The 24,857-nt window shown below is 39.5% G+C and overlaps 1 protein-coding gene across 3 annotated transcripts in view; it reads left to right on the forward strand.

The window, feature by feature from the left end:
* The window catches only part of ZFPM2 (zinc finger protein, FOG family member 2), a 443,798-nt gene that overhangs the window by 284,946 nt on the left and 133,995 nt on the right, over nucleotides 1-24,857 (forward strand). For all 3 annotated transcript variants that reach the window (XM_036264053.1, XM_036264054.1, XM_036264055.1), the window contains one exon: nucleotides 8,199-8,310. In XM_036264053.1, coding sequence (XP_036119946.1) covers nucleotides 8,199-8,310 — 112 coding nt within the window. The remainder of the gene's footprint in view (nucleotides 1-8,198; nucleotides 8,311-24,857) is intronic.

Below are 24,857 nucleotides of genomic sequence, written 5' to 3' on the forward strand. Positions count from 1 at the left end.
TCTGGTTCTAACTATATAAGTCTAATGTCTGCAGTAATTTAGAAAACTTTTTGTTAATCTACTTTCATCTATGTTTTTATAGGTGAGAGAATAGAAACAGCCAAACAGGCCTCAGTCCTTTGCACCTATTACTCAGTTTCGGAAGCAGTACACCTTGAGCATTTTCATCAGTATCCAGCTTCATCTCATGGCACTGGCTTGAGATTCTCTAATGAGATTTTGTTATAATTCCTCAACTAAAGTCAGTGGAGGCCAGTTGTTCCTCTAGATGACACACCTCATTCTTTTTTTTTTTTTTTTTTATCCTCACCCGAGGACACTTTTTCCATTTTTTGTTCAGATAGAGCGGGAGGGAGAGAGAGGAAGAGAGAGAGAGAGAGAGAGAGACATCGATGTGAAAGGGACACATCGAGTGGCTGCCACCCGCACGACCAACCAGGGCCGGGGACAAACTGCAACCGAGGTACACGCCCTTAGCGGGAACCGAACCCGGGTCTCTCTGTACCGCAGAGAGAGGCCGACGCTCTAACCGCTGAGCCAAACCGGCCAGGGCACACACCTCATTCTTTTAAAAGGCTATAGTGACAGGCTCTCCCATGGGTCAGGGCTTCCTAAGACTTCCAGCTCTTGCTAAGCTTCGTTTTGGAAATCTTCAACAAATATTTCCAGCAAAATTCGGAATTCCTAAGACTGCATTATGTCACCAGTTTCTTGGGTTAGAATTATCCTCTGTTCTTTACCTTTGGGCTGTCTACTTTTATCTCCATTAACCTTTTGGCTCGAGTATAAACATTTATTGAAGGCTACCTCCTTTGTCGGTCCAGTAACTCCAGAGGTTAGTGAGAAGTGGATGCTAGTCTGACCTCTTTTATCCACATTAGATGATTCTAATTATTCCTAAGAAATGACACTTCTGACCCATTTTGTCCTTGTCAAGTTTGTCTAGTTGTAGACTGTCTAAGCATGAAACTCTGGGTTCAAAGAGTATCCAGGAGTGCAGATTTTTTAAAACTTACAATGGGGAGCCTCAAAAGTGCACACCATTTCTTTTCATTTTTAAAATATTCCAGCTTCACTGAAATTCAGGGCTTCTATTATGTACCTTGAATTGATTTATTACTGAAAGAGACTACCTCGATATAGATAAAATGCAAACTTTAACCTGCAAAAATCCAGGGGTTATTTCAATACAAACAAAAAATGATGAAAACCTTTGTATAAGTGAGAATAAGCCAAGTTTTGCTGAGATTGCAAGCAACCCTAATATCACAACAGTTTCTTTACATAAAGTTTATTTTTCATGCTCCATGACCATTGTGGAGACCAGGGCTTCCTCCTTACAGGCTCATAGATTCATTCAGCAAAGAGCAAAGGTAACACGGCAGTGCATTGGCTCATACAGCTTCTCTGTGGAAGTGACACCAGTTAGTCCTGTTTAGTTTCATTGGTCAAATGGAGCCGCATGACCACACCCAACTGTAGAAGACACCTGGAAAGTGGAGAGTTAGAAATAAATGATCAATAGCACCAAGGATTATCACTACCTTTAAAGTGGATAATGGTTTTTTTCTTGGCTTTGATGCTAATTCCTACAACTATTACCAGTGCCTGAGAAACAGCAAGGATTCAGTACGTACTTTTTGTACATTTTTAATTTGTTTATTCTTCAGCAAAATTTTGATGTGCATCTGTGGTGTACTATACACTGTGCTAGTGATTTTCATGTCAAGGTTTGAGATAAAAATTATTTCCCCATTTCTCAGATGTGCCTTCTGAAGTACAGAACATTCAAGTTTAAGTGATTTTCCAGTAGCCTGCGGCAAGCCCATCAGCAGCCTGTGGCAAGATTAAAACCTGGATCATCCAACTCCAAGAACAGTAATGTTCTTTCTGCTACACCTCAGCTCCGAGGTCAATGATGAACCAAGAAATGTTTTAAATTCCTAATTGTAGAAGCAGGAATTATTAGTCAACACTGTGCAGTTTTTCCTACTTTAAGGCAAGAACATCAAACATGTCTAACGATTTTAGAATGATAATGTAGATTTGGTGTTATTCTCTCTCAGGGAAAGTCCTTTTATACTTTTGAGCACACTCGATGAGGAAGTTGTCTTTTTTTTTAACTTTGAGTCAGTAATTTTGAATGTTTTTGTATTAATTTTCTATTGCTGCCAAAATAAATTACCACACACTTAGTGGCTTGAAACCATACACATTTACTACATTAAAGTTCTGTAGATCAGAAGTCCAGTACGAGTCTCTCTGTACTAAAATAAGTTTGTCAGGATGTGTTCCTTTCTGGGGGTTCTGGGGAGAGCTCATTTCCTGCTCTTTCAGGGTGTTGGCAGAATTCAGATCCAGGAGTCTGCAGAAAAGAAGTCCCCGTTTCTTTGCTCCTTGTGACTGAGGGCCCCTCCCGGTCTCCAGACCACTGCATTCCTTAGCTGAGGCCTCAGCATGCGGTCTTCAAATGCAGCGAAGCAGGTGGAATCCTTTTCATGTGGAATCTTTTTGATCTGCTGATGCTATTCTCTTCTACTTAAGGACTCGTGTTTAGATAGGGTCTATCCAGATAATCCAGGGTCACCTCAACATTTCGTGGTCTAAACCTTAATCATATCTTTAAAATCCCTTTTGCCAAGTAAGGTACCTTATTCACACGTTCCAGGAGACTGGGGCTTGGGCATCTTTGGAGACTAGTTTTCTGTCCGCCCCACCTTTCTTGTTTTGTTTTTTAATCCTCACCCAAGAATATTTTCTCATTTATCTTCAGATAGAGTGGGAGGGAGGGGACAGAGAGAGAGAGACATAGATGTGAGAGACACATCGGTTGGTTGTCTCCCGCACGACCCTGACCAGGACCAAACTGCAACTGAGGCACGTGCCCTTGGCTGGAATCGAACTTGTGACTCTTTGGTCTGTGGGCTGATGCTCTAACCTCTGAGCCAAACTGGCCAGGGCCCACCACACCTTTTTTTATCTGCTCTCTTTTTCCAACATGTTGCAACAACTGTATTCTCTGTTGGATATGAGATAAAGATCTTGGCCTTACATTCTTCATTTGTGAAATTAGGGCATTAAAACCATTGAATGTTAAGTTGTCTCTATTCTTAAGTGTTGTGTAAATCCCTATGATAGAGAGAGGCATGGGAAAGAGAACCTAATGATCATTGTGAATATTATTGTTATTTTCTAGTCATGGATTTTGCTGGAGTATAGATTTCATATAATCCTGACTAACTCCTTCCTTCGCACACTGGGTAATCTTCTTTGAAGGCAGTCAATCTCCACAAAAGTTGACTTCTTCAGAAAAAAATTGACTTACCTCCTCAAAACTGTAATAACTGGTCCCTTGAGATTTTTTATCTACTTATTTACTTTGCAGCTTGGATATAGCTTTCAGCAAGTCTTTGGTCCATTTTTTGCTTCCACTTTATTGATTTGGAGTAAAAGAAATTGTTTTCTCTTGAGCTTAGTTTCTTAGTAAATCTGATTCTACCTGTATCCAAGCATAACACATGCCTCCAACATTTTAAAAGGTATTACGCCTAACTTACCATTAAGGAAAGATATTGATTAATGATTTTTGTTTGTGCCACAGAATTAACTGCTTTAAATCGTAATTTACTCATGTATAAAGTGGAGAAAATGTTAATGCCTAACTCCTGGAGTGGAAAATTCTTGGGAAGTACTTAAAACCCAACATTTAGCAAGTACTCAGTAGATGTAAATAGCTAATATTGTTTTGATAGTAAGAACAGCCGGGTGGGAATGAACAGCTCAGGACTTTCCAGTTTAGCCCAAAAGTGCACTGTCTTGGGAAATCCTTCAATCCCAGGAAAACCCAGATAGTTGGTCACCCTAGGAGGAGCAGTTTGGAACCAGAGCTAGATACAATATGGGCTCTGCTTTCTACAAGCTATTTGACCTAAAAGAAATTCTTTGATCTTTGAGTTACAATTTCTTTATTGAAAATATCTATGAAATAATGGGATCCTCATTCTTCCCGCTTAAACCATCTTTACTGGCTTTATTCTGCTTAGAGATTTCAGCACGAAAGGTTTTGCCTGATATGAAGAGGTCCTTCAAGATCTGTTTCTAACCTGCCCTTCCAGACACGCATGCTATGTTCCTTCCTCTTATCAATAATGATAGTAATATTGATGATGATGATGATGATGATAGCTAATACTTATCTAGTAGCTTTCTGCATACCAAGAACAGCTCTGAAGACTTTATAAGAACTTAAACCAAAGAGTCCAGAGCTGCTCACCATTTCCTGTATGCCTGACTCTTGTATATACTATTCAGACTATCATCATGCTATTACTAGCACTTGCAAATTCTTCCTGTATGTCCTTTAAGATCCTGCCTGAATGTTACCTCCTCTATGAAATCTTCCCAGAATCCACAGGAGTCTCTCTCTTGCCCTTCATTGACCCACAGACAATTAACTCATGATGTTACACTCCTTATCGTGCTTTTTGCATTATATCAATTTTTTTTTAACGTATCTGTATCCTTCCCCCCAAAAAATGCCTGTTCATATTTCTAGCACCAAGCATAGGACTCGGTTAGTTTATTTGTGAAATGAATGGAAGATCAATCGATTTACTTTACATTAAAGATTCCCTAAAGAATTCAAGTGACCAATATCTGTTTTTCATCTTATCTATAGAAAAGTGTAAAAGCTGATTTACTGCATAGAAATCTATGTGGCCTTAATAAATATGGAGCATGAAGATTAAATAATTTAAAACACAGGTCTTTCCCATGAAATAAGACAATACAGTGGGAATGGGGCCAGGTGCCTGGTGTTGAAATCTGTTCTTTAAAGTCAGAAGATGCAGATGTTGCCATTAAGACCACTAAATCCATCACACAGAGGTTTATCTACATGGTGGACTTTCTCCTGTGACTTGTCCTGCTTACTGCTTGGAGAACTCCTGACTCCAATCTGTGGACTTGATTGTTTCTCTGTTTGTAAAAGGAGCTGAAATATGCATAATTAAGACCTACATTTAATTGGATATGAATCACTATCATTTCAGATTGAAGAAGCTTGCTTGTTCTCAAATTCTGTTACGAAAATGGAAATAAATAAAAATGGTCATTCAGACTGGTAATTATAGGGACAACTTGATAACATTTTTGCCTAGATTGTTAAAAAATTATAATATAAAATTAATTCTTTCCTACAAGACTTTCAAATAATAATTTTTCATGATTATACTTACTAAATATTAAGATATGTAGTTGAGAAATTAAGACTTTAAAATGAATGAAAGTATGAATATGGAAAATCTGTATGCTAGTACTTCTTACAATTGACCTGGTTTACCACCTCTTCTGTTTTATTTTTATTTTATTTTATTTTTGTCCTCACCCGAGGTTATTTTTCCACTTTTTGTACAGATAGAGTGGGAGGGAGAGAGAGAGAGAAACGTCGACATGAAGGGACACATCGAGTGGCTGCCACCCACACGACCAACCAGGGCCGGGGACAAACTGCAACCGAAGTACGTGCCCTTAGCGGGAACTGAACCCGGGTCTCTCCGGACCGCAGGCCGATGCTCTAACCACTGAGCCAAACCGGCCAGGGCCCACCTCTTCTGTTTTAATATTTGATGTATTTTTTTCAGACTTAAAAAAAAATCTTTATTGTTGAAAGTATTACAGAGATTCCCATTTCTCCCCCACTTACCCCTCCTCCCCATTAACACCCCCTCCTGCCTTCCCCACACTATTATATGTGCCCTTTGGTTATGAATGTAAGTTCTTTGAGGTTTGTCAGTCTGTTCCCTACTTCCATGTCTCTGGATCTATTTTGTTCGTCAGTTTATTTTGTTCATTATATCCCATAAATAAGTGATATCATGTGATACTTGTTTTTCTATGACTGGCTTATTTCACTTAGCATAGTACCCTCCAGGTCCCTCCATGTCGTCAAGGGGTAAGAGATCTTTCTTTCTTACAGCTGCATAGTATTCCATTGTGTAAATGTACCACAGCTTTTTTTTCTTCCCATTCATCTACTGATGGAACTTGGGCTGTTTCCAGATCTTAGCTATTGTAAATAGTGCTACAATGAACATAGGGGTGTATATATTCTTTTCTGATTGGTGTTTCAGGCTTCTTAGGATATATTGCTAGAAGTGGGATCACTGGGTCAAATGGCAGTTTCATTTCTAATATTTTGAGGAAACCATATTGCATTCCCACCAGCAGTGTACTAGAGTCCCTTTTCTCCACATCCTTTCTAGCACTTGTTTGATGATTTGTTGACGGCAGCCATTCTGGCAGGTGTGAGGTGATACCTCATAGTCATTTTAATTTGCATCTCTCTGATGATTAGTGATGCTGAGCATTTTTTCATGTCTCTGACATTTGTATGTCCTGCTTAGAGAAGTGTCTGTTCAGGTCCTTTGCCCATTTTTCAATTGGATTGTCTTTCATTTGTTGAGATGTATGAGTACTCTATATATTTTGGATATTAACCCCTTATCGGATGTATCGTTAGCAAATATGTTCTCCCAAAGAGTGGGTTCCCTTTTCATTTTGATGCTGGTTTCTTTTGCTGTGCAGAAGCTTTTTAGTTTGACAGACTTCTTTTTAAATGTATCCATCATGGTTAATTTCTCCACTAAATTGTATATTTTATGGTAGTTTTCTCTCTTATAATACAATTGATACTTCAAGAAATGGATTAGCATTCATTTTACGCATAGTTTTTTTGTTTGTTTGTTTGTTTGTTTTTTAATCCTCACCCGAGGACATTTTTCCATATTTTGTCCAGATAGAGTGGGAGGGGGAGAGAGAGAGAGAAACATCGATGTGAAAGGGACACATCGAGGGGACACATCGAGTGGTTGCCACCCGCATGACCCAACCAGGGCCGGAGACAAACTGCAACCGAGGTATGTGCCCTTAGTGGGAACCGAACCCGGGTCTCTCTTGACTACAGGCTGACGCCCTAACCGCTGAGCCAAACCGGCCAGGGCTACGCATAGTTTTTAATATGGCTTTGCAGTTAACAATGGGTCCCTGTCTCATGTGTTATCATTATTGTCATTCAGCAGGTGAAGTGGGTTTTCCAGATTCCTCAGAGATTTGAAGTGGCCAGATTACACGGAACTCCTCAAGTGAATACTTGTTAATGTCGATTTAGGATAGTCCCAGACTGGGCTGACGTCTCTGTGGCAGGATCATGTCTAGGAGAAAATGCAGTTCAAAAATCACCTTGAGAACCTGTATTATTGTAGTTGGTGTTGCAGTGTTCTGATATTTGATATACAGAACATGGGTTGGTGAATGAGAAAAAGTCTAAACGCCAGTTCACTGTGACTCATCGGAAATAAGAGTCTTGCTAAGCTTACTTATTTCCTCCCGGTTTATTTCCTGCCATGTAAATTTATCAACATGGTTAAAGAAATAATTTCGGTGCCAAACAGCCTAAAATGATGAACCTTTTAAGCCTTATGTTTAAAACGTACACGGAAAACATTTTGTCAGAACTACAACACTTGTCTCCCTGCTTCTAGGCTTCTCAGATCGAGTGATATCATGCTTTACTTGCTCTGCATTTGAATTTATTCACAATTCCTCTTTCATGGTCTTTCTGGAGACAATGTATGGTAGATCATTAGCATTATTATTATTTCAGTTACAGTCAGACTACATAGCCACACTTAGCAAAGGGGGTTGAGGAGATTTCATTATTCATTCAGAATAAATTCCTACTCTCATATAAATGTTGCTCAGGATAGAGCTTTGAAATGGATCCTGATTCTTTAAATTCTTTCCTGTCTGTTTCAGGAAATAGTGAGATCCTGTTGATAGTAAAGTACAATGTGTCTAAAGTTCACTTCTAAACACCCTGCTCTTTGCAATGAAAGTCATCTCCATTCTCTTTATAATTCAGAGCCACAAGAGATCTATTTAATCTTGGAGATCAGATCCAGTATCACTTAGACCAAAAAAAAATCCTTGATAATAATTCTACCATTCAGATTAGTGGAAGCAGTATTGTTTTAGAGCTTCTGTCATCTTAAAACGATATCATGAGACAGGGGAACAAGGACTCGGATTATGATTCGGGAGATTTAGTTGTTTGTAAAAATAAAATGATTAGCAGTTATTATTCAAGTTTTTAATCAACGAAAGCAAATGGCATCTGTTTGTTATCATTCTTTCTGCAGAAGACAAAGGCTCAGGTCCCAATGGTGCTGACTGCTGGTCCCAAGTGGCTGCTGGATGTGACTTGGCAAGGAGTGGAAGACAACAAAAACAACTGCATTGTGTACAGCAAAGGTAAAGCAAGCTCATTTCCCTCCTCCTTTGGACGTGTTGCAACCCGAGCGTTGCAAAACAGCACCACGCGAGCTGGAATGGGGGTACTGGGTCAAACCTGATTCTTCCTTTTTCTCTTATGAATCCCTCTTGCCTGTATTTGCAGCAAAGCCTACTGTGTGTTTTTGTTGTTGTTTTTTAACCACATAAGACAAAAGTGTTACGCCATCAGTTCCTTAGTGGCTTACACATTTTCCTACATATTTGAGTGTCTTGATGAGTCCCTTCCTTGCTCTTAGTTTTTAGGGATGGCTGGTTTGATGAAATCCCAGAATCCTCTATTGGTCGTTATCTATCAGAAGGTACATTCCTTGGGAAATTTAGCAATTCCTGTCAAGGTGAATGCCCCAGGGGGCACTGCATTCCAGCCAGTTTCTTGAAATCACTCCTGATGGGAGGGTAGCTCGAAATGAAACCGTTGCAGAGATGGAATCCTTCCCCATGGTGATTTCTGAAGGGCAGGGGGCAGTGGGGAAGGAGGAAAGGGCAGCTGGCAGAGCGTCGCCTTTGATTTGCTCAGTGTGACCTCAGCCTGCACTGCGTCACAGAGCTGCACCCTGGCTGTGAAGAAGCCGAGCCACGGCTCCGTGATGGCATGTCGTGGGACTGACGCTCTGCGAAACACAGCCCCCTCCTCACGTGTGGTGTGGTTTGGGACACTTTTCTCTATGTTCAGGTTTTGGACCCGAGCTCTGTACTTTTGCAGTGAAATCCCTAATCTCTCTTCTTTGTAAATATTGCAAAACCTTGTGCTTCTCATGTTTAATTTCTTTTAGCTTTCATTTTTAACCAAATAGACCTACTGAGATCAAAGATTTATTTGCACATTGAACCTAGAAACCATAAAAGCATACAAGGGAACAAGCAAATAAGCACCCCTATCAATGTATTAACATATAAAACACTAATCATAACATCAAAGACTCTCAAAAACTTGCTAGAAACAATTACAACTTGTCCCTATAATCATTACAATTTGTACACTTATAAGAGGATTGCCTTTAAACTACCATAAGCCTTTGAAAGTTGAAACACCGGAAAGAGGGAATTTGCAAGCTAGGAAAACAATCTGCACACCAGGATCTGATTATATTCCTTTTCCTTCTGTAATTGCTGGTTCCATACCCAGTATTTTCTAACCCCAAATACCTGTGGTATGCTGGTGTGGAGCTTTTAGCTGGAAGAGAAGGTAGATTTTCCTAGGATATGCCTATACGATCTATCAAAGTGGAAAGAAATAGTATAGTGACCCAGCCTCCCAAAGCCCACATTCAGAATGCAGAAACACAAAAGGCATCTTGGAATGTAGGGTCAGTTACTGGGAATACATTTTTGTTGTACGGTATCTTCTCTTCGTGATGGCACTATAATATGGATGAAGCAAGGGAAGAGCTGCTCTGTCATAATCCAAACCCACCGCATTTGTAAGATCAGTCCTTCTTTTCGGAAGAGACGACTGTTACATGGTTCTATAAGGAAAATAATAGCAAAATTGTAAATCAGTGTTCAGTGGAGTACTTTGTTTGTATTATGGTTGGATATACATTAAGCCTTTTGGCAATACATTTTCAGTAATTTATAGAAGCATATTAACTAATTAACTCATACAACTGTGTGCTAGCCTTGTGCATGGTAGTAATGGCCGCGTTTCCGAAGCTGCCCTGAACCCTCTCCCTGGGTGCTCCCACACCACATCGTGAGCACTTCTCCATGGCTCCCATCGCCTTGTTTGATGATTGTCATTGTGTGCATTTAGAAAGGCTAAGAAATAAGCTGTTTCCCACCTTTCCAAGGTACCCTGTATTTACTCTATCTTGATCACCTTTCTATCATTAGTCTGGCATGCTGCTTATATAAAAGAGCACTAAATAAATATTGATTGGTTGACTAGGTAAACAAATGATGAATGTTTGCCTGAGACTATAATAGACACTTCACACAGGGTGATGATGAACCATTTGAATGCCTGCCATTTAATAGTTGATAACCTACAAAAGGCAGTTTGATATTGTTCAACTTACAAGAACAATTGGCATTGCAGTTCAAATAGCAGGGACTGCAATAACTGCTATTTCATCATTATTTAATTTAATTATCATTTATGACTTCCCATAAGGTAATTAATATACTACCTCATTTTAATGAGGTGAAATTGAGAATTAGTAGTGTACGTAATTTGCATGGTCACAGAGAGCTAATATGCCCAGTGGTTGAAGTGGAATTTGTGTGCACATTCGTTTAACTTAGGATCTGAGTCATATATATTAGAATGTGTTCTCCCTGCATTAAGCTTTTGAACAGCTCGGTGAGATGGATAGGTTTTTTTTCATTTGACACAATTTGACATTGTGACTTAGAGAGGTGAGGTAGTGGCCCTTGGTCATGGAGAGCTGACAGTAGAGCCAAGTTGGAATGCAGGTCTTGACAGTTCCAAATCCTGTACTCTTTGTCCTATGTAACTCTGCCTTTCCACCTTCAACTGGTACATGCTGACTAAATACTCTCAAACCACTCAGACTTATGTGCCCAGACATCACAAAGGGTATACATTTGTGTGGGACTTCCCAATGTGTGTGTGTGTGTGTCTTTTACAACGGACACTCACTGGAATTAGTGCTCTGGACAACACTCTGGAAAACTCTGCTGTAGACTACTCTGATCTAAAGGGCTTTCGAGGCTTGATGCTAACTTCTAGATTTCAAGTTTCCTTTGGAGTGAGGGGATAGCTCACCCAGAGTATGTCTTCAAGTTCCGTGAGTACCTTAACATTCTGGGATTGTAGTAGGGATCACTGAGTCAAGGAAAATGTGACCCTGAGAAGCAGTCCTACCAGGACTCCATGGGCCCTTTTGTCTTCAAAGGTTGCAGGTAGGGTCAGTCTCCTCAAAGCAAATGCGTTTTATAGGCGAAAGGACTTAGTAATTTGGACTTAACTTAAACATCTCTAATGTGTGAGGCATTTTCATAATGTGGATGTTAGTTTGGGACACTCTTGTTTTCAAGTGATGGAAATCCAAGTGAAGTTGGTGTCTGCAAATAATTATATAAAGTGTATGCATGTGTGTGTGTGTGTGTGTGTGTGTGCTTGTGTGTGTGCATGTAGGTGTGTGTGTTGGGAGTAAGGGTGTTCATCTGCTCATGGGACCAAGAGTCCAGGGATATTCTGGATTTCGGGAACACCTTAATCCAGTTGTTCAAGCCTTGTCCCCAGATTGTCTCTCTCTGCCTCGTGCTTCCCCCTTTTCTGTGGGCTTCATTCTCAGAAATATTCTCCTCAGGTGGTGGGAAGCTCCAGGCTTACCCCGCAAGCTCAGCGATTCCAGAGGAAAGGTAACTTTTCCAGGTTCTGATTGGGATACATCACATGCCAGTCCCTAAATCAGTTCATCGTTGTGCATCTCCCTGGCTGACCACAGTCATCCGTGCGGCCCAGGAGTAGAGTGGACCCCACATGAGCCACTAAAGTGGAGGATAAATAGTTCCCCACGTGAAACCAAAGTACAGTTGCCAGGCACATTAGAAATAGTTGCTGGGCTAACATCCATGCACCCAGATTTCCTTTTTTTTTCTAGCTAATAACCAACAGTATTTATGTATTCTATGCCAAAATCATTATTACGGGATTTGGCTACCTGAGAATATATTAGAACCTATTTACAAATAGGGTATAAAATGCATATGTGTAGTGTTTTTAAAAATTGCCTTGACTGTGAAATTTTTTATATTTTTTTATGTGTCGATAGGCCACTTAATGTGTAACTATTACCATTTAAGAGACACACTTCTCGAAGGATTATTAAATGTGGGCTAGAAATAAAGTTAAAAATGATTATAAAATTTTCATTTCCAGGGTGTTCATCAAATAATTCTTATAAAATTGTATTATATCAATCACTTAGCGCTGTTTAATAGGCTGCCATCCTCTTATTTTATCAAAGTAAAAAAAAAGAAAAATAAGCAAGTGTTTGGCATTAATGTTATAATCTGATGTACTTTTTCCTGCCTCAACTACCTCCTCTCATTCCAGAAAGTGATTAGCTCATCCAGACATTGATGGACCAGACTTGTTGGGTCATCTGCTTTTTGCCATTATTCTCAACAGACTCCAGATAATTCTAATTTACTTATCTGCAGCGAAAAAAGACTAAAAAGCACTATGCTGAAGTTAAAGGAGGTTGCTAGGGAGTAGGATGAGCAAGGTCTGCCCATTTACTACTAAAATCCACTAATGCCTGTTGGACGTGGGAGGTTGTCTTCTCGTCTTTTTTTATGTTTCAGTTGCAGTTTACACTGAATATTATTTTGTATTAGTTTCAGTTGTATATAATGTGTCTTCTTTTCTATATAACATTCTGTTCTTTATTGTGATTGCACAGTACGGTGGCCTTTTTATATATGAAAAGTAAATTGCTTAATTTGAGTTTTATGTTTCTGAGTATTTATAATTAAGCCTTTGGTGTGGGGGGGTTGTTCATTCAGTTCACTTCAAATAAGGATTATTTATTTACTTTTTCAAGGAGTTGCTATTTCAGAGTAGCCACATTCTCTAGGTATCCAGATGAAGAGAATAGATGACATTGTCAATCAAAAGAGTGGAAAAGGCCCTGGCCAGTTTGGCTCAGCGGTTGAGCGTCGGCCTGCAGACCAGAGAGTCCCGGGTTCGGTTCCTAATAGGGGCATGTACCACCAAAAAAAAAGAGTGGAAAAGGTTGGGCTGGAGTAGCTTAGTAGGTTGAGCATCGTCTTATGCATTGAGAGGTTGCTGGTTCAATTCCCGGTCAGGGCATATACCTGGGTTGCAGGTTCATTCAGTCACAGGTTGAGGCATGCATGGAAGACAGCTGATCAGTATTTCTCTCTCACATCCATGTTTTTTCTCTATCTCTCGTCCTCTTTCTAAGCAGGTCCTTGGGTGAGTATTTTTTTAAAAAGAGTGGAAAAGTATCAGACTGACCATCACTCTCACCTTAACCACAGAAGGATTCTTGTGTTGGCAGAGTAGGTCAGTTGGTTAAGCATCATCTGGATACACTGAGGTTGTGGATTCAGTTGCCAGTCAGGGCACATAAAAGAAGCAACCAATGAGTGCATAAATAAGTGGAATAACAAATTGATCTCTCTCTCTCTTTCCTCTCTAAAAATCAGTAAATATAGAATCCTTTTATGTGAAAGCACAGTATCCTTTTAAAAACACTGTTGCTCATATGTAACTCTAGGTAAATCACTTTTCCTCTCTAAATCTTGATTTTCTCAGCTTTAAAAAGCAAATACCAATGGCTTTCTTACAGAATTTTGGGAAAGAAGCATGCATACACTCTCTGTGTATGTTATTATAAACATTATATTGCTGATTATTTTCTGCTTAGTTCAATTTGCCCTGTAGTCATAAATCAGTACAAATTTAGAGGAAATGAAGCCAGGCCTCCATGTTGGTATCAAGCAAATGTGCAAGAAAAGATGGTCATCTGGTATAAGATTTATAGCCAAGAATTCGATAAGTTCCTTTCAGTCACTGGGAACCCACAGTATCTGCAGAGAACCATATTACGGACTAGAGGCCTGAAGCCTTTACTGAATTTTGTTTTGTTTTGTTTTTTGGGGGGCACATGATATTTTTATTTTTAATGAAAGTCATATAAAATGCTAGTATAAAGATGATGATGATAACATTAATACTGGTAATAGCAGTTACCATATATTAAGCACTTATTCTATGCCAGGCATTGTTTTAAACACTGTATATACATTTTCTTATTTACCATTACAAACTCAGGGTGTAAGCAGAATTATCCCCACTTTACAGATTAGTAAACCAAGGTCGAGATAAGTTAAGTAAATAATGCAAGGCTATATATCTCATGCATGATGAAACTGGGCGTCATCCTTGAACATATTGTGTCAGTCTTGAACATATTGTCCTAAATTCCCAAACAGACAACTAGCAGAGTTTTGAAGATACAGCTGCAGGTTACTGCTCTGCTTCAGAAAATCACGTACATGTTTATCAGCGAAATTTTCTTTTACCCGTTCTGTGCTTTGGCTTTAAAGAGAACGTGTTCAAGAACTAAAACAACAGTCACAGCAGTTCTGTTTCCAACTTCTCTGCTGCTTTTAAGACCACAGCAATGTAAAGTCATAGAGAAGAACACTCTCAAAATCACTCTATGATCATGATGATCTTCAGAGTTCCGAATTTTCTTGTTTGCACAAATGTAACCATGCAGTTAATTCCATCAAACATATATTGATTGTCTACTGTGCTCAAGGTCCAATACTAAGCACTGTTGAATTAATGACAAATTCTAATATGACCTATCTTGGGTGAGTAACTTTCTGAACACTGACTAAATTGATCAACTTCTCAAAACAAGGATCTTTCATTATAAGGACTCTTGTAAAAGTCTGGACTATTTTCCACCTTGAAATAGAGGATCTGTTGCATGTAGCTGGAATTTTGAAACAATAGCCTTGTCTAGTGTGGCAGCCAATTTTTAAACTAGGTACAAGTTAATGTGTAACTTGACCTAAAGTGTCTAATATCATATACATAAGAAACTATAATTTAAAGGGAAATAATGTGCTTAAAATAGAGGCTTTGTTTAACCATTCGGTAATTCATAGAAAATGTGTAACTATTGTCTAGTTTTACAGTATTCTTAAAAGAGGGTGGGTGCCTGAACCAAATATTTAACAGCAAGAATTATAAAATCATAAGGCGATTAAGTTAGCTAGTTGCAGATTCCAATATTGCTTTTTAAATGACTTCAGGATATAGGAGGTACTAAGGTTATTATCTGTTATCAGGAATACAGTGGAATTGTACAACTGGATAATAACCAAACAAACTGACACAATGTAAAATTACATTATCAGTGTGTTAAAACAAAATTGCACCCTAAAGGAGTCCACATGCCAGCTCAGAGCTGCAGTGTAATTATGCTTAACTCTGATAATTAAAATACAACAGAGATCAACAGAATCATTTTCATTAAGAAAATTATTAATGATGGTGGTATAACAGTAATTGATTGCAGAGCACCACAGGATAACGCGATGCCGAAAACCCAACATGTTTCATGAACATCTGAGGCTTTTTCTTGTTATGTTCTATGAGAATGAGAGATGTTCTGGGGAGCGAGCAATTTATTATGCCTGTTCTAGGAATCAGGGGTTGTAAAAATAGCTGTTTTCTAACACCACCGTTTTGAGTCCAATTGTCATTTCTGAGGGGTGCCTCAGGTCAAGACAAGTGACCCCACTAGTGACTGTGTTATTTACAATAGAGCCGTCTGTTGCAAATTGCAGGATGACAGCAACTTTAGCAAATATCGGGCCTTCTGTCATTTCTTTTTTTTTTTTTTTTTTAATGCATTTGCTGTTTTTACAGTTATGTCAGTGATTTAATGATGTTATTCCAGTCTGCTTCTGGTCATACCGAATAGTTTATTATCCTTAGGTATTATTAATGTATGCTATATGATATGAAAAAAATGCATTCGTTCTCATATCATTATCACCATGAGTTTCCTTAATGAAATGATGGTAAATAATCCTGCATGATAGTACTATTAATTACCTCCATGGACGAGATGTGCTATCATTTGTTGAAGAAAAAAACATCAACTACACTGGATTTTTGTGTTCATGAAGCTTCTGTATCTTAAGGGGTAAACACCCAGTTAGGATGTTGGCAAATGATAAGACCTAAGAATATATCCATTTTATAAGTATAAAAAATGAAAAACGAAGAATGAGATTTTTTGAGAGGTGACTCACTATCATTCAGGCATGCTAGCTTGTCATTCAAAGAGATGTTAATCTTGAAAGGACCCCAAAAAATATCTTTGTTAGCTAAAATGAGGGACAACTCTGTAGTGAAGATTTTTTCAGAGTAAGATACTGTGAATACTTTTCTCAGAACAGTGTATTACATAAAGGAAATTATTCTATTATAATTCCAAGTGAAAAAGCAGAGTATGAGGTTTTGAGCCGAGTATGATTATAATTATATTAAAAAGTATACGCATAGAAAAACATACCAGAAAGAAATACCTCACAATTATAAAAGTATTTCTGTAAAGGTGGTAAGATTTGGTGAGCATTTTCATATCCCTCTCATAATTTTCCTCACATTGATTATTTTTCTTACATAATTTTAGAAAAGTATTTGCAAATGAAAATTACTCTTTGTCTTAACAATGTTCTTGCTCTTCTTTTTATACAACCCAAACTCAAAGAACAAAGAAATCTAGGCCTTGCCCACAAAGCGTCTCATCCGTAGAATTTAAATCATTTCCTAGTGACATAATTATTTTTCTTCAGTATCGCTATAAATGTCTTAACATTTTGTTTCATAAGATAATTTTCCAAATAAAATAAATGTTGTCGAGCCCGTGCTTTGCGCGTGATCTGTCTCAGGTGTCATGAGGGATACAAAGGAATATGAGACACCCCCTGGCTACGGAGCTTACTACACGGATGAAGGTCGCCTTATACTGGCTTCAGGCTTGCATGGTCAAGGCCAAGTCCACAGAGGATGTGGAATTTTGGTTGGCTCTTGATAGTTGAACATAAGTTTGAGAAATGGAAGGAGGGCATTTGAGGAGATAGCATGCTGTGCCTAAAAGCACAGTGTCCCCATGAGAGTCACAGCACACTTTAGGGCAGAGGATTTACAGATGAGACCAGTGAGGGCCGAGGGCCAGGCTTCTGAGGTCCCTGTCCCGGCGTCAGTGGCGTGCTCAGCCTGAAGGCCTTCTCGTGGGCACAGTGATGAGCCCCGGGAAGTTCCAAGGCACACATGACGACACTAGATGGCCAGTCAACATCTGCATCAACGGTTAAGCTTGGGTCCACCCATTAATAACATCAAGACTGTCTGGCGGGGAAATAATGTTGGTAGATACACCCCTCAAAAGATAGTGGTGAATCTTTCACCGTATATACACTGACTACCTGAGTTCCACAGTTTTTCAGCTCCCAGTGAACGTCCTATCCCCTCACCCCACCACCACCGTTTTCCTGTCCAACAGCGCCCCCTGATTTTCTTTCAGGTTCCTGGCTTAGATTCCAGGGCTCATGGTTCCAATCTCTCTCCTGTATTCCCTCCCCCTTCTCTTTCCGGCCTTTCTCTGCGTTCTGGTCCATCCAGCTTTCCACTTTTCTCTGGGCAGAAGTTAAATGGATCAGCATCTGTGACGTGCTTAGAGTAGTGCCCGCTTCATAGTGCGTGTCATATAAACATGTGGTCACAGTAAGGCAAATGGACCACCACCACCACCGAAACCCGGAGCTGACCAATTTGCATTACATTTGATCACAAGGTGAATGAGAAGACTCAGTGTATGTAGACCGTCAATATATATTTATTTTCCTGATTAAGCCTCAAGGACACCATTTCGTATTTCTATCTCCCCAAACATATAACATCTCTTGTGTGACGTTGACCTCGCTTTTTGTTTCACAGAGTGGACAGCGGGAACACACCCCGCCCTGCAGGGGCTCCCCATCACAGTCACACCGGTATGGCCGGTGCCTGCAGCTCAAGCTAGCCCACTGCTTCACACTCTAACGGCTGAGTTGAGCAGTGGGCAGACTATCAGCCAACAAAACTTAAAATACGTACTATTTGGCCCTTAATAGAAAAAACTTGCCAACCCTGAACTAAACCTACACAGCCATTACTTTGGCCTCACAGGCCCTGGATGATCTGCCGGGGACACCTCTGTGATTACATTTATAACAAATATCCAACTACCCTGTTGCTGTGGCACAGGTTCCCTTGCTTTTGCTTGAGAATATAAGAAATGTCTCTGCCTCAGGACCTTTGCACGGTGCTTTGTCCCCACATTGCTACCCCCCTCAGTTCATTCAGAACTCAGTCTAAATGTTGTCTTCCCAGAAGGCCTGCCTGACTACCCTGTTTCTCTCTGTTTGCCTTGTCTCCTCTGTAAGGGTCAGCTTAGGCTGCTATAACCAAGGCTGGGTGGGGTAAACAAGGGACATTGACTTCTCACAGCTCTGGAGGTTTGAAAGTGCAAGGTCAGGGTGCAGACAGATTTGGTGTCTGGTGAGAGCCCTCTCCTGGCTCGCAGATGGCCTCCGCCTTGCTGCATCCTCGCCTGGTAGAGGAAGGGAGGGCGAGGAGCGAGTTCCCTCGTGGCTCTTCTTATAAGGACACTAATCTCACCATGAGGTCTCCACGCTCCTGATCTAATTACCTCCCAAAGGCATCACCTTCTGATACCACCACATTGGAGGCTAGGGTTGCAACGTAAAAATTTGGGGAGCACAGAACATTGAGTCCATAACATCCTCTTTCTCATTTATCATCATATATGACATTTTATTGTGTTTTTTTAGTGATTTTTTTTTAGAGAGAGGAAGGGAGAGGGAGAGACAGAAACATCAGTGAGAGAGAGAATCATCAACATCAGTTGGCTGCCACCTGCACACCTGTCCCTACTGGGCAGTGAACCTGAAACCGGGGTATGGGCCCTGACTGGGAACTGAACCAATGACCTCCTGGCGCCTAGGTCGACACTTGACCACTGAGCCACCCCAGCCAGGCCATATATGACATTTTAGCATTTAGTAAAAAAAAATGTAATGTCACCCAACCTGTGTGCCTCAGTGGTTGAGTATCAACCCATGCACCAAGAGGTCACCAGTTTAATTCCTGATCAGGGCACATGCCCAGTTGTGGACCTGATCCCCAGTGGGGGGCATGCAGGAGGCGGCCAATCAATGTTCTCTCTCATCGATGTTTCCATTACTCTCTCCCTTTCTTCCTCTCTCTCTAAAATCAATAAAGGAAAAAAAAATTAATGTCATTTGCCCACCCCAAGAATGAGAGTTCTTCAAGGATAGGAATTTTGTATGTTTTTAAGCAGTCCATGGTATGTGCTCATTAAATATTTATGAATGAATGAATATATAAATGACTAAGTTGTTCCTTATTCTTTAATATGGTAAGCAATGTAAGATAGTCTTTTAATAATAGTCCCACAATTATCTTCTTGACCTTTGATCACATTTCTGAGATGTCCTCAAACTGTATTTCTTAACTTCACTATTGAATTTTAACTTTCATATTTATAATTTACAAGAGCTCTTTCTTATTCTCTGACAGTTTTTTTTTTTTTTTTTTATGTCTTGCTTTTCTTACATGGATATTCTTTCATCTCTGGAGATAAGATTAGGAAGGATGTTTAGGAAGTTGTGCATCCTGTACAATGTTTCTTACTTTTCTAACCTGTTTTGGTCTTTGTATTTAGTGTTGAAACTTTCCTCAAATGGCTGACGAACCATGAATGTCCACTTGGCTTTTTTAAAGGGGACACTAAAGGCCAGATGCTGTACAACAGCATGGACAGGCAGGCGGTGGGTTTTGCATCGGGTAATAAGATCACAATCTAACCATAGTAACGAGGTCCCCAAATAACAGTATGTGTAATTTTTTAGCCTTAGTGTCCTTAGCTTCTCCAGAGAATACCAGTCTCATCCCTGAGGTTTATGTACCATACAGCTGACAGTTTGAGGAGTCAGTGGGCGAAAAGCACCACATGGTGCATTGGGTAAGTCATCTCATTTTTGAGATTGGAGATGTCCCCTTAACCATCTAACTCAGGAGACACTTTAGCATCCCCTTTGCTGAACCTGTCTCTGGACCTGAAGCCACTGTTCCAGTTCTGCAAAGACTGAGCCTACATCTCCTAACTGAGCAGGAAGGGGGTGTCCCTTAGCACTATAGGGACTAGCTGACCATGTGTAGCTAACAGCTTCTTACTCAGAATGCCAGTCCTACAAGTTATCGCTCCTCTGTTCAGCCTACCTTTCCAGATACCAGGTGTCTTTATTTCCTGATTTTTCTCTGGGTTTCTGCAGAATAAATCTGCTTGTTCCTTGTTGACCTGCTGATCTCGAGGACTTGAATTTCTGCTTTCTGTGCTCTGCTTTGTCATCTTCATTACTTTCCAGCTTCCAAGATTCTTTTGACTTCTGTTGCCTATTCTGCCCTGTCTCTTTGCCCTCATCATCTTTTCTTCCCCCTCTTTACTGTCAGGTTAGTGAAAAGGAACAGAAGAAGTAAATGCATGCAATTAATTCTCAGGAGCCCTCTCTGCTCTCTTTCTCAGGCAAGATTCTGCAAAGTTCGGTGCACTTGTTCCCTTGACTTCTTAAACTCCAACGTCTTCTCTTCTGTCTAGTTTCTACCTGCCTGACTCCATTGAAGTGACTTATAGGTCCCCTGTGGTTTTCTGTTGTCAATTTTTTATTTCACTGGGCTTGATCTGATTGTCCCTTTTCACACCCAGGGACAGGTTTCTCCATCACTGTCCATGCACTAAGTGTTGTCAACCTCTTGTCTTCTTTCTTCTCGTTTATATTTTCCCTAGATTATGTCATCTATATTTTTTAACTACTCTACTCCTTGGAGCCTAGTTTCTCATTCATCCTCCATGGATACCCTCGACTCCAACTTTACTCATTTATTTTAAATTTCTCAAATATCTGTTGCTTGTTTATATCTGTCTTTGTACATCATGTTTCCTTTGCCCAATGAATGTCTATCGATCTCGATCAGTGCTAACAAGATGCCATTCAAGACGTGGTGTGTATCCGACCTCTGAACAGGCTTCCTGCTCTCTCACCACGTGGATGAGCTCCACCCCAGCTGCGCACTATCCTGAGCCGGATGTGAGCACCTCAGACACAGGGACTCCATTTCTCACCTCTATTACTCCACAGACAGTGCACAGTATACACTCACTGAACTTTGAGTTATTATTTTAATGGATTTTATGATGCATCCTTCAACAGAGTAAGCTCTACTGTGACTTGGTGTAGTTTTAGACATAACTAGTATGGAAATCATTTGAAAATTCAGTAACTGAAGTGCTAGTCTCCCCACATCTAGAAAATTACAGCAGGCCTTAAGCTTTTTAACATGCTGAGGAGTCTGGTACAAGAGGATTTCTTTGGAATGTCCTATATATACATAGCATATATTGTACTACATCAGTTAGCATGAGGGCAGGTAAAAGAATTTGGAAGAATTAAAATCTATATACACACAAAAGATGCTGTCAAACCAAAGGGTTTTATTTAACATCTTTGCACACCAGCCGTGCCAAGACATTGGCTCACTATTACCAGGCAATGCTTTCTGGATTCTCTCTCTCTCTCTCTCTCTCTCTCTCTCTCTCTCTCTCTCGTCAAACATTTACTCTGTCTGTCGTTCTAAGCTCTTCACTGGGGGAAAGTCAGCCAGATCTCAGGACTTTGCTCTGAGACCTGAAATTGAAAGCTTTTCATTTTATTCTTAGTATATAAGTCAACTCCATTTTTGAAGGCTATTTTTAAACTTAAAAGGTCACCTTATATGCCATGACATCCAGTAGTACTTCAGAGAAGATGTATTCTCATTAGTCCGTCTGAGGTCTATGAAGACTGTCAGACAACAGTGGGGTCAACCAAGATAGGATATCATAGTGCTGCAAGCAAGAATATCCCAACCAAAGGAATGGATCTGAAATACATACTTTTGAGTAAAAGCAGATAAGATCTTTCTACCTATCTATTCATGTAGTTCTGTCTGCTTCCCATTGAAATTCAATGAGAATAAAATTACTTTAAACTCATTTTTCCGTCAGAAATCTAGTATTTATCATCACTGCGTGGTCTCCATTGTCAGTAAAGATTTTCAAGAATGACTGCTCTCTAGTCCAACACCGTTTACTTTGTGTAGTTTTTGAGAAAATAGAAGCCTCCGAGGTTTCTTACGAAAACAATATTTTCAGAATACGTATCAAATACTTCTAAAGAGGAATTTATGAATTTATGGCTTCATAATGAATTTGATCCAGTGAGTCATGTATATTTCTACCCCTGTCCTATCTCCAAAAGACATAAAATTTGTGAAGAAACTAGTAAATAGTAATTTGGAGTTTCTGAATGTCAGAACTAGTTTTGTAATTTAAATAAAACCTTAGGTGTCCCATGTATTATTTCTGCTACCCTGCCATGTAGGTTTCTAGATTTAAGTGTGTGTGTGTTGCAGTCAAATATTCTCATTTGTCAAGTCCAGAACGGCTTGATCTTAAGCCTAGGGAAGCGAAAGAAAAAAAAAAGCTTATGAGAGAGATTTAGGCCAAATAGTGTTTTAGTTTCGCATTTTGCTTGGAGATGTAGATGAGAAAGATAACTTTCTGTCAGTAAGATGAAGTAAGGAAACAACGTGTATGAAAAAATGGACACGTTGCTTTTTATCTTATCTTTGGCTTTAAAGGTACTTTAGTTAACTATCTGAGAGGAAATTAAGATGGTCATCTTTATACACCTGTGAAAATGACAAGTGGTTATTAAAAAGATGGCCGTTACGTGGAATTTGGGGATTGCTTGTTCTTCAATTCATTGAAATATTAATTGAGTACCCACAACTTGCCAGGCAGAAAATCTGTTAAATTTTGTGCTGTGTTCAAGTGGTGTCTTATCTTGGTGTGATACTACGACATCAGTTTGTCCATATCTAAACTGTTCCTGTTTTTTAAAAAATTGGCTGGTGTTTTGCTACTTAATATGTGCTTTGCCAATGAGTAATATGACATCAGCTTGTTAGAAATGCGAAAATCCCGGGCCCCATCGAGTCCTACTGAATCCAGATCTGCATTGTAATGAGGTCCCAGCAATCTGTGTGTACCCTGAAGTTTGGGGAGCCAAGGATTAGTGATTACTAACCTGATTTGAGCAGAAGAGTACACCGAGGGACAGAAACAGTTAATCTTTGTGATACATGCATGTAACAACTTGCTCAGATTTGTGAATTGATTTGCAAATAACAAACACAATTGTAGAGCATGAGAATAACACAAAGGAAAAGTAAGAATGTTGAAAAGTTCTCCCTGTGTTGTCTTTAAATACACAACAGCTTGAATGCTATCTTTTTGGCACGCCCCTCATTCCCACCAAGGGAATTATGGAAGAGAAAATGCTGCTGTCCTCTCTTCAATGGGAGCATTTATTGCTGGCTTTTGTTTTTTCTTCTTCTAACACCTCCTAATTTATATAAAGCATTAAATTGTAATGCCGTTTCTTTTCATGGTGAAAAAGTCCCCACGTGTATGCCTTTAAATCAATTCATTGTTATTTTGCAAAACAAAATGCTAAATAAGTACTTAGGGGAAACACAGGCCCCCTGACCCCTGGAACTCTCTGGAGGCCTCTGTCATCCTTCCTGCACAGCAAAAGGGGAAAAAAAGAGAAGGAAAAAAAACAAATTTGCTGAGCCACACATTTCAAGTTGTCGACAACCCCATCCACGAGAAAACAGAGGAAAATATATATGCTCTCTGTCCTGTCAAAAGGCGTTCGCCTTATCTTGAGAGACTGTCAGGGCAGGAACATCAGTGAATGGACAGGAGTCTATTAAATTAATAAGCTGCTGGATGGTGTCTGGAGAGTTATGATGCTCCATAAATCCAGTTTGATCATGGTGGACAAGGTTTAAATCTGCAGACTTCTAATACACATCCAGTTCTTGGATTGGATTTGAAGTTTTGTGCCGGAGACACAGAGATAGTCTTGCACCGTGTGAATTAAGATTTATCTTTTATATACATATATATGTGTGTGTGTGTATATATATATATTTTTTTTTTCTTTTCTTTTCTTTCTCACATTACTTACAAAAATGAAAGCACCTTAGGGATCCTAGCAAATGTTACAGCTGGAAATGAAAGAACTGTTGTCAAGGTGAAACCGTGACCTAGAAGCCTAAACTCAAACCCTGGTCAATCTATTCAAGCAGCCCCATCAGGCTGAGTGTCAAAGGTCCGCGTGGAAGGAAAGATGCCTGAACCTATCTATAACCTATTTTATAGAGAGGCCTGTCCAATTCTGCTCATCCAGATTTATGGCAGAGAGAAAACTAATGGTGTCAGATCTGCCCCATAGTAATAAAAAAAATCAGGAAATATTTTCTTCACCCCATTAAATAAAGACCTCTGATGTAGCCTTTATTGTGCTACACGTTTATTCGAGTTTTCAGCTTCCAACTATTTTAAGCCAAAGAACGGTGTTTTATTATTGAAACAAATTCCCAAACAAACTATTAACTTTAGGTTGAGAACAATTTATTTACATGGGATGGATAAATAAAATCCCTGGAATAAAAACAATGGAATGTGTTCAGTCATAAAATTCTGCCTGTTGAGAATTTTATTACACTGGTTATAATATTCAAACCATGAGGAGATTTTTAATTACATGTTTATTTCATCAACTTATAATTATTGTTATAAAGTGAAACTTTATTTTCTTACCGTGGAACATATTTATGTTAGAAAAATCTAGAACGGCAGACGATGCTTTGTTGTAGGCAATGCTACATGCCATTGCAACGCATTTAAGTCACCATTAGAATACTTATTGTAGAATCATCCAATTAACCCAACTCTTTCCTGTAACAAGGTTTTAAATCATTACAGAGAGTGTGCAGAGGGGAAGGA

This window comes from Molossus molossus, unplaced genomic scaffold (genome assembly GCF_014108415.1).
Source record: "Molossus molossus isolate mMolMol1 unplaced genomic scaffold, mMolMol1.p scaffold_m16_p_16, whole genome shotgun sequence".
NCBI classification, from domain to species: Eukaryota; Metazoa; Chordata; class Mammalia; order Chiroptera; family Molossidae; genus Molossus; species Molossus molossus.